Source organism: Bufo gargarizans, chromosome 1, assembly GCF_014858855.1.
Source record: "Bufo gargarizans isolate SCDJY-AF-19 chromosome 1, ASM1485885v1, whole genome shotgun sequence".
NCBI lineage: Eukaryota > Metazoa > Chordata > Amphibia > Anura > Bufonidae > Bufo > Bufo gargarizans.
Genome location: NC_058080.1, coordinates 313,573,748 through 313,588,860, shown reverse-complemented (window position 1 = coordinate 313,588,860; position 15,113 = coordinate 313,573,748). Strand labels below are relative to the sequence as shown.

At 40.4% G+C, this 15,113-nt stretch overlaps 1 protein-coding gene across 6 annotated transcripts in view; it reads left to right on the top strand.

Moving 5' to 3' along the window:
* The window catches only part of TBC1D2 (TBC1 domain family member 2), a 53,669-nt gene that overhangs the window by 17,131 nt on the left and 21,425 nt on the right, over positions 1-15,113 (top strand). For 5 of the 6 annotated variants that reach the window (XM_044305360.1, XM_044305340.1, XM_044305344.1 and 2 more), the window contains exons 6-10: positions 4,533-4,705; positions 7,094-7,474; positions 7,584-7,694; positions 9,944-10,134; positions 13,639-14,109. In XM_044305360.1, coding sequence (XP_044161295.1) covers positions 4,533-4,705; positions 7,094-7,474; positions 7,584-7,694; positions 9,944-10,134; positions 13,639-14,109 — 1,327 coding nt within the window. The remainder of the gene's footprint in view (positions 1-4,532; positions 4,706-7,093; positions 7,475-7,583; positions 7,695-9,943; positions 10,135-13,638; positions 14,110-15,113) is intronic. The other variant, XM_044305368.1, reaches the window with a different exon arrangement.

Genomic DNA, 15,113 nt, shown 5'->3' with positions numbered 1-15,113 from the left:
GCACGGCTTCTGATCTCCGCACGGCCTCCCTAGCGTCACCCACGATGCTAGGGAGGCCAGTCCCTGTCACAGCCTGCTATTAGCTGCACCCCCCACCCTTCCTCCATTGCCGGATGTAGGGAGATGCAGCATCGGCCTTGCAGGGATCAGGAGCGATATATGAGGTGCTTAGCATTAGGGGGGTCATTATAGGGGTTGGAATAACCACTTTAAGGGTGTATTAGACCCCCTTAGATGATTGTTGGGAGGGAAACGTTTCTTCCCGCCAATCGCCTGCTCACTAGCAGAGGAGACCCCTGCTATTACATGCAGTAATCTCCTCCTCAGCATGGGGAGGAGCGAACGCTATGCCATCGCTCATCCTGATGCTATAGTGGTTTGACGACAGCAGATTGTAATTAGACGGTACGATCTGCCTCCAGTAAATCCTGATCTTTCAGCATGCTTAAAGATCTGTATTGCCCGATAAACGATTGCCCGATCGTTAACCAGTGGACATACGAACACTTGTTACCATTCATCGGGCTTGAAATCTGCCCATGTAATACACCCTTTGCTGTTGTGTATCACTCATAATTGGATTGCTCCTGTTATTATGCATAAAGACATAGAAAGATTAAACCAGCCTTATCTCAGTTTAGGTGTTTTCCAGGACAGAGTAAACTTAAATATGGATTATTTGTATATAATCACTCACATAAATCTTTGAAATCGTATTTTAGTGATCTGGATAAATTAAAACTTAGCTTTTATTATAGCTCTTATAAGATAAATGAGATTTTGTTCCTCAAGGTGAAAATAAAGAGGTAGGTAATCGTAGATTGCTCGCAGTATCCCACAATAACGGGATTTGTACTGAGGGCAATACTAAAATGTCCACAAAGGCAAAAATGTGAAATAACTGATGTATTCCAAACGTGATGTTTCAAGGTCTAGACAATTAGAGTGGTACACATCAGTATTCAAGCCGCAAGTTGTCGGATTTGGTACACACAGGCACCAATATCTGATACATCAAGGTGGACATATAACAAATATTAAACAACAAAAAACTATATGCACAACGACAAACACAACATAAATAATGACATGGATGTATGTATATATCCGTGTTACATATTGCACACTCATACATCCACAGCATATAGGTGCACGGCGGCACCGCTTGAAAAGAAGAAGACACACCACCAGGTGTCCTACCGTACAGGTTTGATGTACTCCAGGCACCTGTGTTCTTTATGTCTTTATCAGACAGGGTGGTCCTTTTCGGCAGTTGGAGGGTATGTAGAGGGAATAAAAACGATGATTTTTCCTCTTTTCTATCCCTAACTGGCCCTCACAGCCCTACAATAAGCCTCCAAAACTAGCCACGGGGTGTCCCACTAATTGGGCCCCCGTCCGGAACCTAGCCCTGGAATTGTGGTCCCTAAAAGGTTTTCCAGGACAGTGAATAACCAGCATTTGTATTAGTTTGAACTTGCTGTGTCATTGCTATACCATGCTTCCATGAACAGATCTTGATCAGATCATTATCTTGAGATGTAATTATTATTGACCTGGGTTAAGCTGGCCATGTAATGGCATATGTTTGCATTAAACTTAATGACAACCTGACTGCGAAAATTGCAGGCACAAATTATATAGTTAATAGTGAGATCTTCCTGAAAAAGTCCACTGTGTACTCTGCAAATTTTAGAAAGACAGGCTTTTATTAATACAGTTCATTGTTACTAGGCTCCTGGTCATGTAGATGCAGTTTTGGCCTTACAAAACAAGTTACTGGAATATAATTTACAGTACAATATGTAAGCAGTAAAATAAAAACTTTAAATGCAAAGATGGAAACTACATACATAGCTAAATCGGAAGATAAATATGTTTCACACACAAAGTATAAAAAACAACACAGTGCCAAATCCATAGAACAACACAGGGAAAAAAACATATGATCAGCATTTAAGTATGTATTATGCAGAGCCCTTGACATACGTTTGTAGAAGAATGATGCAGGTCAAAGGGTATTATGTACTTTACCATGCTGATTATGGTTTTTTAACACTTATGTAAATTAATTATAAATATTATGTAATCAAACAAGGGAAAGGTTGTGAATTCAAAGGCAATGAAGCAGTGGGTGCCAGAATAAGTATTGATCTTCTCTCAAAATTCAACTAAGCTTTGTGCATAGATGTATTCCATGCAATCTTGTGGATTGGAACATCTAATATGTAACTTTCATACAATATAGGTATGGATTGTTATTCACTACTCACAACAAGTTAGGGATATTTGGCTTCTGGGTGAAATTTCAGGACTTTTCTAGGTGAACTTAATGTGACCTTCTCTAAAATGTTGAATTTACATATCCAACTGTTCAGTGTTTCAGTACTTTTTGCACAACTTGCTGTTCTCTAACAAGGAGCTTATCTGCAAAATTCACAACAGGTGTTTGATCCATGAATCACCCAATACATTTCCTGGTTCATTTAGAATTGGTATTTAAACAGTCCTCCTCATGCTGTTCACATTTTGACATCATGAGACCAAGATGACACATAACAATTGATCAACAGTACCTCACCTTTACAAAGCTTTAAGCAGGATGTTCTCCAGTGGAAGTGGCCACTGAGCTTAGAGTGTCACAGAGTGAGAGTGTCATCAGCAGGTTGCAACAGCGATACAGAGAGACTGGAAGAGTCACATAAAGGCATAGAAGTGGGCGTCCTTTGGCCATACCCCACACTAATGACCACTTCAGAAAAAAAAATGCCCTGCAGAACCGGATGAAGAATGCCACACATTTCAGCGCACATTTAATGGAGGTGAGATGAACCCAAATGTCACATCAGACCATTCAAAACCATTTATATCAGCAGTGGTCTGTGTGCTAGATGACCGGCAAGGGTACCTGACCAAGGCGTAATCGTCTTACATGGGCCAGGGAGCATCTACGCTGGATAAAGGACCAGTGGGCCTCAGTGCTGTTCACTGATGAAAGTCGATTCACGCTGAGCAGAAATGATGGCTGCCAACGAAGTTGGAGATGTCAAGTAGAGCTCTATGCATCAGCCACTGTTGTCACCAGACGATCTTTGGTGGTGGTGGTGTTACAGTGTGGGCAGGTGTGTCTAGTCAATACAGAACTGCCCTACACTTTGTGAATGGTACAGTGACAAGCCCATACTACTTGAATAACATTATTATTCCAATCATTGTGCCTCTGCGTGAACAACACAGACCTAATTTCAATTTCATGGATGACAAATGTGCCAGCTCATGGAGGTCGCATCATTAGGAAACAGCTGCTGGAGACTGGGGTACCTCAAATGGAGTGGTCTGCACTTTCTCCAGACCTGAATCTCATTGAAAACCTATAGGATCAGCTGAGTCGCTGTGTAGAGGCTTGTAACTCTGTACCCCAGAACCTCTATGACCTGTGGGCTGCCCTTCAAGAAGAGTGGGATGCCATGCCTCAGCAGAAAATAAGTCGACTTGTGAACAGCATGAGACTTCGTTGTCAAGCTGTAATTGATTCTCAAGGCCACATGACACGTTATTGAGACATTTACATTTTTGTTGGCTTTTGTTCCAATAAATTGTTTGAGATGAAGAAATCACCATTGCATGCTTCTACTTAAATGCCCTACTTTCATTATATACAGTATCACTGTAGTGTGAACTTTTTACTATTTTCGTAAATTTCACCTGAAAGCCAAACATCTCAAACTTTTTGTGAATAGTGTCTATTCAAAACCATGTAATATATGTAATTTTTCTAGTTTATGTACGCTGATACTGGGTAGTCAGCTGACCGGTCACCTAAAGTATCCTAATATTTAATCAGTGTAGAGGTGAGACGTTTGTATATACGTTTACATTACTGACCCCAATGTTGTGTATGTCTATGTAGCAGGTCTCCAGTGCAAAGCACACAGTTGTATAATTAAAAGTGTAATATGTAGTAATATGTAAACCTGTGATTTCTGCTTCCCTATCTGAGAAAAGCAGCAGGAGAGAAACTGATCCCTGTGATGTATAGGTTTCTATGATTTGGAGCAACATTTTTGAGTTAAAAGCAGAGTAAATCCAGACAGGACTCCTATGAGAGAAGGTAAGAGTCCTGATCGCCTCACCAAGAAAGAGTGATTGACAGTTCTCCTATTATCCTGTTCATGATGAGTGGGGAGAGATACTGTCTCTCCTAAGAGTCCTGTCAGGATTTACTCAGTTTTTTTTTACTGAGACACCATGCCCCAAATATATGAAAATACATTTATTACAGAGTTCAGCTTCTCTCTTTCAATCATATACTGCTCTCAGATAGGGCAGTGGAAATCACCCTACAGCTTCATTTTCACATACCTGTTTCATCATTACTTAATGACGGTTATTAGAAGTCTCATAAAAACAAATTGCTGTTCTTTACAGCGTCCAAAGTGCTCAGTTATTCCAGTAATTTTTGCCATGACTTGGCGTAGATATTACATCTTTGGGAAGATTAATGCAATCACATTTATATCCTTTTCTCACAGTAGAAGGAACTGCAAAACAGTTTGAGAAAATGTCTCCATCATTAAACTTTGCAAGGAAAGCAAGGAAGCAAAATGGATGCCTCCCATCTAATCATGATAATATTTCTCATGAAAAGATGAACAATTCACAGCTCCAAATTCAAGCAGTAACTGAAGAATTAAAGTCTCAAAAGGTAGACATGTATTTCATGAATGTTTCCTGTCTGGCCTTAGTTCTACCTGTCAGTGTTATCTCCTTTGTAGCAAACAATTTCAGTCTTCATAATTTATAAGTTAATGGGAGCATTGGGTATGTTAAAATCTCCACTCATCTTGAGAGAAATTAGGGATTATGAGCTCACTGATCAGGTTACATGCTGCCCATAGTAGTTTATTTTTTACACTATGTCACATGTCTTAACTCCATCCAATACCTATCTACACAAGCCCAATCCCACCTGAGCCTGCTTCACAGCAGCACATGCAAAGAACAAAAAAATAACTTGGACAACCCTTGTATGGAGCGGGCTCACAAGCTGAGCATGCTCCATATGCCGTAGGTGCAGACTGTATCATACACCTGACAACCACCGGCCTGACATCCCATAAAGTGCAATTGCATGTTCAAGACACCTTAGGGAACTAAAAATGACAGTAAATTTTTTTTTAAAGTTAAATGAATAAACACAAAAAATATGAATTCAAATCATCCCCATTTCCCATTTTTACATATAAAAATAGACATATGGTAATTAGTATCGCCATGTCCAAAAATGTCTAAACTATTAAAACATGAAAATATTTTTCTGCAGGGTGAAAAGCGGTAACAAAATAAAAAATAAAAATGTGTAATTCACCATTTTTATCGTCTTCCCCCCCCCCCAAACATTTTTTTAATGAAAAGTGATCAAAAACTTCTATGCGTCTCAAAGTGGTACCAACAAAAACTACAGCTCCCCGTTCTAAAAACAAACCCTCATACAGGTCTCTGGATAGAAACATAAAAAAATGAATGGGTGTCAGAATATGGTGATGCAAAGAAATCCTATGATGCACCTGCCCATAAGACGCCCCAAGGTTTTAAAGGAGGAAAATAAGAAAAGAAAATATTTTTCACCAAACCTCAGCTCAGAGCCCCAATGTTAATCAGACCTGAGCTCAGACTCCCAATCAGACCCCCCAAAGATAATCAGATCTTAGCTCAGACTCCTAGTGTTAAATTGACCTCAGCTCAGACCCCCAAAAAGACCTCAGATCTGACACCCAATGTTAAGAACCTCAATCAGACCTCAGATCATACCCCCAATGTTAATTAGACCCCAGCTCAAACCCCAATCAGACATCAGATTAGACCCCTCAATGTTAATAAAACCCCCAATCAGACCTCATATCAGACCCCCAATGTTAATCAAAGCTCAGATCAGACAAATAAAAAATCAAGTACACTTGTAGCTCTTATTGTGGTCCCTATTTACAGAAAAAAAACATTTTGTTTATGCAAATGAGCCACTTGGTACAATGATGGGGTTGCCTTTTTAACTAGTGGCTCCGCTCCTTTTCCCTGCAATCCTCGTCCCCACCACTTTGACTGACAGGGACAGGCAGTGTATATGTAATCTCGCCCGGACCTAAAATCTCACAACAGTGTATTCCCGTACATGCAGTACAGAGCTGGAGATCACTGGACAGATGGACTTCTGCCTAGCACCATTCAGCCCTGTACTGTGATGAATGCACTACCGCGCAATTTCAGGGCCAGGCGCCATTACATCTACACTGCCTGGACGTATCATTCAAAGTGGTGGGGATGCGGCCATCAAGGAAAAGGAGCGGAGCCTCTGGGTGCAACGACAACACTAAACTATTTCTCTAAATAGGGGCCACTGATCAAGGTGGCACAAAGTGTACTGGAATCAGTGGAGAAGCGCACATCTACACAGGGAGAAGGTTTTGCTATGTGTAACACATGAATTGCGCTGAAGGGAACCACAGTATGAGTTATAGGATACTCATATCATTGGGCAGAATATATTACATAATTCTGGAATAACTTGTGCGAAAACATAGAAAAATAGCATTTTGGTGAAAGATACTCTAGATAACCATAGATGCAGCAGTGACCAGTAACAGTCCTGCTGTATAAAATTATGTACTGTCTTGGGTAAAGAAACAATTTTAGCTGTTGTGTTACTTTGGTCAGAATTCTAATGGACAGTATGTCATATTTTTATACATCTATTAAATAAACCACTAATGAAAAAAATATAAGGGGTAAATATATAAGGGGTAGATATGAGCCTAGTAAAGACATTGGGGGAGATTTAACAAACTTGTGTAAAGTAGAACTGGCTTAGGTGCCCATAGCCAATCAGATTCCACCTTTCATTTTCCAAAGGAGCTGTCAAAAATGGAAGGTGGAACCTGTTGCTATGGGTAACTAACCCAGTTCTACTTTACACAAGTTTGATAAATCTCCCCCATTGTATTATACTGAATCTGCAAGAACATTTAAAGTGATCAGCGATTCTTAGAAAGTAAATAATTCCAACAATGTAAGTTCCCTTTATTATTGTTTCCACCAGGATCTTGTTAAGCTTCTTCACCGTGCTCTTGAGTCTGCTCAGGAGGAAAAAAGAGCATGCTCTGAGTATCTGAGTGCCCCAGAGGAGAAAGACAGGCTGGAATTAATACGACATAAGGTTAGGCAAATTGAGGACCTGAGGCAACGTGTGGAGGCCCTGGAGCAGAAAAAGCTGGACCTAGAACAATGTGTTAGCTTCAAGGAGATTCATATGGAGGAACTAAAGGAGCATGTACAATTGCTAATGGAAAAGAACAATGCAAAACAACAAGTTATCATGAAGCAGAATGAGCAGCTTCTTAGCCAGATTGATTCCGATCATAAAAACAGAACTGACATTGAGACCTTACAAGGGCAATTGAGGAAAATTGACAGCTTAATGGTAAGCAAATTGTCCATGCAAACAGATATGGTTGTAAACTGTGATATGTGAACTCCTAGAGTAAGTGACTTCTAACAGAACATTAACTGTACTTGTTATCTTTCAAAAGGATGACATTGATGCCTATAAAACGCAGAACCAGTTCTTAAACTCTGAAATCCATCAAGTGACACAGCTATGGAGGAACACAGCTAAAAAGGAGACAGCTCAGCATATGAAGGTAATGGCCATCATGCTTATTGGAAATTGTACAGATTGCTGTAGTTAAATCTGCAGTACGCATGCCCAGTGAATGTACCCCATTAAAATATGTATTGACTAGTTGACCACACTCTCTAAATGCCCCCTAGCAGTGATATCCAAGAATACCTTAAAGTGTCACTGACCTGTTAAAAATGTTTGCTATGTCATAGCGACATATCAAAGGTTTCGATTGGTAGGGGTCTGAGTGCTGATCCCCCAGCGATCACTAGAACAAGGAGAGAGAAGAGCTCACATAGCGTGTTGTCCCTCCTCGCAGCAGGAGATGGGCTCAGTAGAAAGTCAATGAGTCTGTCCCGATTCCATCTCCTGCAGAGAGGAAACAGAGAATGCGTTGTAAGAGCTTCTCATCCTTCTAGCGATTCGTGGTGGTCTAAGCACTCAGACCCCCACTAATTAAAACCTTTGGTAAGTGTCTATGACGTATCAAAAAATGTTTTTAAATGGAACCTGTCACCTCCAACAAACATCCCAAGTTGGCAGCAGTACCTGAGAGTAGCCAGCAGCGTGTTTGTAACGATCATTTTCTTCCTGCAGGCAGATGCAGCAAAAGCTGTAAAAACGTTCTTTAATCCCCTGCCGGCGCGCTTCTCTAGTCAGGCTTGAAGTCACGGAGGCAGCGGCCTCCTTGTTTCAAGTCACGGTAACCACGTCCCCTTCGCTGTGACTGGCAGCCGGCAGTTCGGCAAAGCCAGCCGAACTGTCGTACATAAGCGCTGTCAATCACAGCGAAGGGGCAGGCAAGGGGGCGTGGTCACCGTGACTTGAAACAAGGAGGCCGCTGCCTCCGTGACTTCAAGCCTGACTAGAGAAGCGCACCGGGCAGGGGATTAAAGAACGTTTTTACAGCTTTTGCTGCATCTGCCTTCAAGAAGAAAATGATCGTTACAAACACACTGCTGGCTACTCTCAGGTACTGCTGCCAACTTGGGATGTTTGTTGGAGGTGACAGGTTCCCTTTAAGTTCTGTGACACTTTAAAGCCAATCTGTCAGCATATAATGCTGTCCTATGTAATAGCAGAATATTACAGCTACAGATCCATACTAATGCAAAAACAGCACAAATAATTTTGGGCTATATGGCTACTAGGAGCACTGAAAGTATCCAAGTGACACATAGTTTATGAGTGTATTCATGAGGGGAGCACTCCCCCTACCTCTCTCTCCCTTCAGAATGCAAATTGACAGGTTGCTATGTATGCACATATTCAGGGTATGCAGTTCACTGTCCTAGTGGGGTGGAGGATTGCTCTCCTTGTAAGATATCTCTATAATATATTCTCTCAGGACTCCTCGACAATGTTTTTGGTTACTACTGGTACGGACCTGTATCTTTATTGTGCTACCCTTACATAGAACAGCATATTAAGCAGACAGTTCCATTTTAAAGGGGTTCTTCAGGAATTAGTAAAATACATTTACTGAAAATACTTTAATATTACTTTATTATAAATATATTCCAAAATACTTTTCATTAGTTCGGGAGCATTCATCAGGGAAAATAAAATAGCTGATGTCCTATTAGTACACACGAAACCTGTCATAATCACACAGCAGGACAAGTTACTTCAGAGCACTGAGCTAAAGAGCTGCCTCAGCCTCCTCTCTGCTCTACTTGTCAGGGATTATGATTCTGAATACAGCTGAATCTATGTAGGAATGGAGTCAGGAATGAGGAGACATCAAAAGTAAAGAGAAGACGGACAGGACAGTCTGTGGTAATGCGGGGCTTTGGTAATGCAGCAGACTGCAGACAAGTGCTGCTGCTCATTAGCCAAATCCCCATCTCCTCTCTGTACTACATGTCTCCTCATGACCTCTATTCCTACAGAGATTTATCTGAATATCTTATCAGCTGTATTCAGGATCATAATCCCTGACAAGCAGAGCAGAGAGGATGCTGAGGCAGCTCTTTACCTCAGTATTGTAAATTAGCTTGTCCTGTTGTGTGATTATGACAGGTTTCGTGTGTACTAATAGGATGGCGGCCATTTTATTTCTCATAATGATTGCTCCATAGAGCAAACAAACCATTATAACTAATGAAAGTTGTTTTTTTTTTTATTAAAAAAATATATTTAAGTATTTTTATCTTATTAATTCCCAGAGAAACCCTTTAATACACGGTCTGATTTGCTTTAATACATGGTGTAATTCACACATACAATACACAATATCCTTGTACTTGAAGTTCTTTTCCATTACAGAGTTCTTACCTGGAAGCTAGGAATTGTCAGATAGAAAGCAAATATTTAATTTTACTGAGAAAGCTGCAAGAAGTTCTGCCACATATGGATGCTGAATACTGTGCAGTCATAAAACGTTTAATAGAAGATGCCTTAGAGTCGGATATAAAAGTACCTCTCCAACCATCCACTGTGCACTTTAATCCTGTCAGGTAAGAAGTTAAAATGAGGAAACATAATGGAGTTATACGCCAGTCAGCTTAAAGAGGACCTTTCATCAGTTTAGCCCTAGTCTAATTATGGTCTTGCCTTATAGGGCAGCCCCCACTGATGCCATGGCACTATTTTTTTTTCCTCCTCTCTGCTGGGCTGGCAGCAACTGACTCACAAAACCCTTTAGAGTTCATAGCTCCAGGCCAGTAGGTCACAGTGAGAATGTTCTGGGACCAACGGATCTGCCTGGGTTCCGGCTACAAGTAGAGTCCAAACATGGTACCGTTATTTGATTTCTGTGGGGAGATATGTATATCTATAAATTTACGGATGTCACTGGCCAGATTATTCAAGAAAATCACAGAAATAAAATAATAATGCACTTAGTAAAGTAGATGCAAGCACTATATACGGACAAAGTCCTCACTCTGATGTGATAAAATCTGAGACACTTAGCCAAAATATTTTGACCTGAGACCACCTTGGCGCTTGGTACGCGGGCACAGATGTGTTTTGATCAAAATATATTGGCTAAGTGTCTAAGATTTTATCAGATCAGAGTGAGGACTTTGTCCATATAGATATGTATATCTCCCTTTCCTGGCATCCTAGCATCAAGCCAGTACCACGTGGATGTTTGGCTTTGCCCCAGGATCACAAAAAGACGGACGATTCATAATTCCTTATGAAATGTCAGTGCCAACATGTCTGTGGGAAAGTGATAGATCTGGTCCGGGGCTGAGACCTCCTGCCGAGCATTTTCCTGCTACATCTTCCTGGTGCCTGTCAGCTGGAAGAGGTGTGACTTTATCCACCTGGGGCCTCCTTGAAGCCTGGACCCCTGGTGGGTTTTCTTCCTTGCTATCTGACAGCAGATGGCTGGGGGGTAAGAACATATTTTGCATGTACACTGACTGTGTACAAGCAAAGGGTAAATCAAATGAAAATCAGGGCTGCCAGTAAATGATAATCCACATGCCTCACAGTATCTAAACACCCCATCAATAAAACAACAAAATAGAAAACACTGGTTTGTTTGCTAAACAGATCTTTTTCTAGCATAAAACTTACTTACCAGTCAGCAGAACAACTCCCCATGTAAACAGGGAATGTGCTGCCAGCATAATTTAAAGTTTATAGGAGAAGATTAATCATAAAAATGTACCGCTCTGAAAAAAATAAACAAGGTGAACGTCTCAAGTCTGATCACGAATAATGTGAGGCGTTAAAACTAATATACTTTATTATAACTGATTAAAAACAGAGTAACAGCGTTTTTTGTTTTGTTCCACTACGAGCTCTTTCAGTTTGCCAAGTAAATTGCTCCTGATGAATTTATCTTGATGAAATGCGCTGAACCTTAGACGCGGCATTGGGGAGCTGTATCTAGTGGCGGGAAGATAGGTTTTAATCACCATTCATTATACTACACTATGTGATAATGGTCAGATCATCGCAGCTGACATAACTCCGGCAGAAACGACATACTGATCAAGTGGTCTCTGCCACCTAGGTAATCATTTGCATTGATACCTCCTACCCAGCTTCCTTTTTATGTCACTGTCTATTCCACTGGTTAACATTAAATCCAGTCGATACATTAGGCAATATTGCCTGACTGTGCCTCTCTATGTACTGTATGTACATTTGTGGACACGACCCCCTGGTTTTAATCAGTTATAATAAAGTATATTAGTTTTAACGCCTCACATTATCCGTGATAGAAGATTAATCATAGCAGCAATCATATATTCCACATGTACCTTCCATTAACCTGTGTAAATGATCCTTTAAAGAGCGCTGATAACTTGCATATTTTCCAAATAGTTTATGGTTTAGGACAGTGGTCAGCAAACCGGGGCTCGCGAGCCACAAGCGGCTCTTTAGCCCCTTGAATGCGGCTCTTACAGGTGCGTGCTCCCACATACCCGAAAGACCAACCCCTCCTGCTGATTTGTGAAGCCCGCACTACAGTCTTCTTGCCTGTGGAACGCATTTGCGTTCCACAAAGCTGTAGAGGGCGTGTACATCTCATATCACATGCCCATATTTCCTTCCACGCGCATCATCACACAGGATGCCGGAATAATCGCCTTCAGTTTGGTGTACACACCTCCTTCCAAACGTCGTAACGTGCTGCCTCACAACAGGAAGTGACGAGGGTTGTGAAAGTTCCCGGGTAGGGAAATATAACAGAACACCGCCTCAGGCGCTTGATGTGCTACGAACATGATGCCATAGTAGGCATAGTCAAGTGTGCTACCTCCTTCTACAGGTGACTCTCATTAATTATTTGGCATCATCATTAACATGGCATGTAAACTATTTAAACAGAAAAAGTAATAAAATAGGTGTGCACACCTTGCACTGGCTCTGCGTACAAGTTTAATAAAAGTAAAAAATTATAAAGATAAAATGAAATAATAATCAAGATCAAAATAACAAAAAGTACATATAAAAATATGTAAAAACACACTCTAATAGTCCTCAATGGTACTGTTGACGCAATAAAAATATAGAAAACATGAGACATAGAAATCATTTATGTCATGCCCAAAGTCCGATGTCAACATAAAAAGTGCAGACTCCAAAGGCAACGCAGTGATGTATTATAATTCACCAATGGACAATGCAATGATCAAACTGTAGAAAGGTGAGATATTGCAGTTTAGTTAATAAGCCCCACAAAAATAGGGTGTCCCTGAGGCAATTTCAGTATAGTGTGTCTTTTGCGGCTGATAGTCTTTTTATGTTTTCACCTGAAGTTTATGTCACCCTGATGGATTTATGTGTATACTACGCTAGTAATCTTCTTCATATTGATTATCATCAGCGGACACTTATTGAAACTAAAAACAATGTACCTTCCTATATATTTTAGGTTTTAAAAATGTGGCTCTTAAAAGAAATTTCAATCGCGGTTGTTGATATTTGGCTCAGTTGACTAAAAAGTTTGCCCACCACTGGTTTAGGATAAGATAAGGACAGGACAGCAAGTGCAAACCATAGACAATAATTATATTCCTTTTGGCTTTAGACATATTATGACGTGGGCATCAGCAATTTAGGAACTTTCAGTACACTTGATGCCATTTTAGTGACAAGAACATAGTTATTTCATTATTTATATGTATTTTTTGTTACGTTAGCAGGACCAAGTTGTCACAAGTTGTAGTCTCAAAAACTATATAATCCAGCTTTAAATTGTTCAATTTACATGAGCATTTTTGGTGATCTATATATTTTATTTATTTGTCAGTGAAGTCTGTAGAAAACGATGCTGTCTCCCAAATTCTACATTTTGTTCATATTTGGAATGAAATGGATGACTTTATGTTGCCCGGGAGCCATGGTTTTTCATCTCTCCTGGCCATTGTGCATAGTGCAAATAAAAAAAATATATAATAATAATAATGCAAAATATTCAGGCACAGGTGGATACAGATAAAATGCTGTGCATTCTTCAGTTTGAAAATAATATTTTACTACTTTGTTCATTCCAGTGAATATGATGATTATGGATTCATGATCATTCCTGAGCATGAGGTTGAACACTTGAAACTTCTAGCCAAAATCCAGGCATTGGAAATTCGATCTAACAAGCTGCTCACTCATGAGGTTGTAGATAAGCCCTTACAAATGAAATGGGACAGCATTGAGGAGTTGTCCCACTCAACTGAGCTAAAAACCCTGGTGAGATGTGGTATCCCAACTGAGCACCGAAAACGTGTCTGGAAATGGCTGACAAGTCGACGGATTCGTATCTGTGCCAATCATTACAAAGACCTCCTGAGAAAATGTGAGAGTGCTCAACATCCAGCCTCTCAGCAGATCGAACTGGATTTACATCGAACTTTGACCAATAATAAACACTTTAACAGTCCTACCTCAGAGGTCATTCAGAAGCTAAGACGAGTGCTATTAGCATACTCATGGCAAAACCCCACCATTGGCTACTGTCAAGGACTGAACAGGTAAAACGCCAGTTTGTATTAAAAAAGGGAGATTTGCAGCGTCTGGTAAGTGCAGCATGCAAAATGAAGAACTTGTGGCGTTGAAGGTGGAAAAGTCTAAATGTTTTATTCATCTCCTGCTACAAAACCTGTTAGAATATGACATTGGTGGGTATCAGTAGCATGGCCCTTCTACAATGTATGCAAACATATTAGCAGTTATAAGTCAGAGCAACTGGACTTGACTAGCAAAATGTTTTCAAGAAAAAATGATATACAAGTCCAGTTGCTCTGACTTATTACCACTAATATACCATGAACTGGATGAATGAGAACCTTCACAGACATTTATGCAGACTTCATTGGACAAAGCCCAAAAGATCACCAAACTAAAAAGCAGAAGACTTCAAGCCAGGGGTGGACACAGACCGCAGAGGGCCTCTGTGCAAAGAAAGTGCCTGTCCCCCAAAACTAGACATAAACATATACATATCTCTTACATCTACTAAAATCTCCTTTGATTCAGACGTTCTCTTTCCTTATCTCCTCTGTTTGACCCAGTTCACCATGACAAATTTTTTCAGCCGCATCTCGTCTTTGCAAAGTTTGTAATATGTTAGATTTCTCAATTTCTCCATCAACCTCCCGCATTTTCAATACAAACTCAATGTCAATATCAGCCTGCTGCCACTCCCAATACTGTGCTCCCCAATGCCCCCAAATACTATTCTGCTGACAAAATAGTGAGCCCAGTAGAAATAATGTGCCTATAGTGCCTCCAGAAATTAGAATGCCCCGTAATAATAATGTCCACTGAAATGCCCCCCCAACAGTAATAATATAACCCTACATTGTGCTCCCAGCAACAATGAGTGTCCCCACAAATAATGTCCTGTAATATTCCCCTGCAATAGAAATACCCATACAGTGCCTCCAGCATTAATATCCCCTATTTGACTCCCAATGAAAATGCCATTATAGTGCCACCAGTATTAATAATGTCCCCTATAGTTCCCCCAGTAGTA